Source organism: Atheta coriaria, unplaced genomic scaffold, assembly GCF_025399875.1.
Source record: "Atheta coriaria isolate IRGN ID8LTWV9N9 unplaced genomic scaffold, Caltech_Dcor_3.1 hic_scaffold_1_pilon, whole genome shotgun sequence".
In the NCBI taxonomy this organism is placed as follows: domain Eukaryota; kingdom Metazoa; phylum Arthropoda; class Insecta; order Coleoptera; family Staphylinidae; genus Dalotia; species Dalotia coriaria.
The window spans coordinates 7,172,007-7,174,871 of record NW_027045443.1 but is presented as its reverse complement, the minus strand read 5'-3'; the positions used below and the strand labels follow the sequence as shown (position 1 = coordinate 7,174,871).

The window sequence follows — 2,865 nt, the reverse complement described above, 5'->3', positions numbered from 1 at the left end:
TAAAACAAACGGCAAAGCGCCAAAGGATGGAACTGCGCAGGACAAGGAGCGAACCAAACGCTAAACGGGGAGATGGCAAGAAGAAACAGTCTTCCTCAATCCACAAACTAGTAGACAAAGTGGAGCTCCTAAAAACAGCAGTAGCGAAGTGTACAAACACCAAAAAGGAGATAAAGGATCTCGTAATCAATATAGAAGGACAGACAAAGAGGGTAGAACTGGAAACCCAAGAGCTTGAAGACGAAATCGAGGAGATGTCGGAGAAATTAACCTCAATGGAGCAAGCACTGGCAGAAAGGGACCTAGTGATCCAACGACTTACAGAGGAACTCCGCGCAACAAAACAGAACAGAAGCTCCCAGTCTACTCAAACTGAGGAAAAAGAAACGAGAATACCAACACTGCAGGAAGTGGAAAGTGCCATAGTGGCGGCACAAACACCGCAAGACCTGGACGGAGTCATTAACATGCCGTGGCCTGATGAAATGTATCGGAGAACTGCTATTAGAGAGACAAAATTCCTGTATCAAACAGATCACAATGTTGCCGTTCTCCTAAACGAGAACGAGCAGCAAATGGGGAAAGGCATCCACAAGCAAGTAGCACAAAAATTTCCGGAGTTCACCAACATAGAACTGGAAGAAGGCAAATGGGAGGTGCTTTCGCACACCGCATCGTGGAGGTCAAAGGACAAAGAAGAAAAGCTTCAAAAAAATATCTACGGTACCTTACTTACAGATACGACTAACGAAGCGATACAGAGACATCTGGAGTCTCTGTTCAACTTATGTAAGCAGTACGGAAGCAAAAAAATCACTATCCCCAGAATCACAGGCATCACCGTAGAGCGACTTCGGAAGAACGCCGAAATCGTTCTAAAAAAAGAAGATAGCATGACTATAGAAATAATAGGCTCCAAAATAGTCAATAGGGCTAAAAGGGATGTGAAAAGAATCAAACAGGAGCCACGAAATACTGATGCTCTGATAATCCAAGCTGAACAGACAACTTACGCGGACCTACTGAAGAAGGTTCGCAGCGGGGTAAAAGAGCTAGGGCCAGATGTTGCGTTGTGCGGGATAAGGAAGACGAGAACCGGCAACATGCTAGTAACTATGCCTAAAGATAGATCCACAACGGATAAAATCTCTAGAGCAATTGGAGATAAAGTTGGGCCAAATATGATCAGCAGAATAGAAGACCGGAAGACACACACTTTCGAGATTCGAGATATCGACGAAGACATCGAGGAGGTGGAAGTAATAAAGGAAATATGTCTCCAAACCGGACAGGGCCCCGCGGATGTAAGAGTTAAGAAGATAAGGAAAAGAAGAGACGGAAGCCAAACCTTCCTAATTGGAGTGCTAGATCCGCGAGCAAGACACCTAGCCAGCCTAAAGTTTGTGAAGATTGGAGTGACAAACTGCAGGGTCCTGACGAAGGAAGATAGATGCTATCGCTGCTGGGAGATAGGCCACATAGCCATACATTGCAAAGGCCCAAACAGGAAAAATGCGTGCAACAATTGCGCAATGGAAGGGCACCAAGCTAGAGAGTGTCAAAATCCCGCATACTGCGTAGGGTGTAAGTCTGAAGGACACCGCACGATGAGCGGAGGGTGTAGCGTAACCAAATCATAAGCCCAAAAAAGATGAAAATACAGCTACTACAGTGCAACATCGGACGGAGAAGGGCCGCACAGGATGTCCTGTGGCAAACAATAAGGGAACTGGAAATCGACATTGTAGTAATAATGGAACCCCAAAAAAAGGAGGTGACCAAAAAGGGCTGGTATGCTGACACCAACCTAGATGTGGCGATAAAAATTTGCGGGGCGGACTTAAATCCGCACGAAACAGGAAGCCAAGAAGGAATCGCCTGGATCAAAGTAAACGGGATTATGATTGTTGCATGTTACATATCCCCTAATGTACAATACGAGGTATTCTCCAACTACCTTTTGAAACTACAGATGCTACTAAATGCCCACAAAACAAGCAAAATAGTACTAGGGGATTTTAACGCCCATTCGCCCTTATGGGGAGGCACCCGAACGGATAAAAGAGGCGACGCTCTCAGCGAGCTGATCCATCAAGAACATATGACCGTGCTGAACGACGGAAAAGTTCCGACCTGGGAATGCAAAAACCGTTTCTCATTCATAGACGTAAGTGCCGTGACGGACTCCTTTAGAGCGCAGGTCAAAAAATGGCGGGTGCGGGAGGACATAGAAAGTATGAGCGACCACCCTTACCTGACTTTTGAAATAGACCTAATGCAACAAACATCAAACAACACAAAGCTATCCCCAAGTCATCCATGGCGCCTATCAAGAAAAAATAAAGACCGACTAAGTAAGAAGCTCAAACAACTAGCGAAAAAATTGGAGAAAGACAAGGACTCGGCCGCAAACAAATGGAGCCAGCTGCAATCCCTGGTTGAAGAGGCATGTCGAAGCACGCTCGAATTTAAACTTGGGGAAAGGTCAGGCAAAACCACAGTGCAAGCCATGCAAAAAGTATATGCCAAATGGCGGATAGAACAAACACGGGGCCATACAGCAAAAGAGGAAAGTCTGCGCACTGAGTCACCTTAGATATAGAAACGCATTTAACGTGCACCTTAGGATAGGATTATAAAGGTGCTACCAGAGACAGGAAGGTTAAACCATGGTTAATAAACATTATACAAAGCTACTTCAACAAAGAAGATAGTGGCCGGAAGTAGCACTTTCCCGGTAACGTGCGGCTCCCACAGGACCAATCACAAGCCCATATCTATATGGAATGTTTACTACGATGACGTGCTGCGCATACCTGTAGAACCCGAGGTGTCCCTCATAGCATACGCAGATAGATCTAGCTA

The 2,865-nt window shown here is 45.6% G+C and overlaps 1 protein-coding gene across 1 annotated transcript; it reads left to right on the top strand.

Annotated features, from left to right (window-relative positions):
• The first annotated feature begins 1,753 nt into the window (after window positions 1–1,753).
• LOC135794171 (uncharacterized) lies at window positions 1,754–2,596 on the top strand. The gene has a single exon (XM_065305353.1). The coding sequence runs from the start codon at window positions 1,754–1,756 to the stop codon at window positions 2,594–2,596; it is 843 nt and encodes a 280-aa protein (XP_065161425.1).
• The last annotated feature ends 269 nt before the right edge of the window (window positions 2,597–2,865 follow it).

Coding starts and splice junctions, on each gene's coding strand:
- LOC135794171 (XM_065305353.1), top strand. CDS start 1,754: ATGGAACCCCAAAAAAAGGAGGTGACCAAAAAGGGCTGGTATGCTGAC.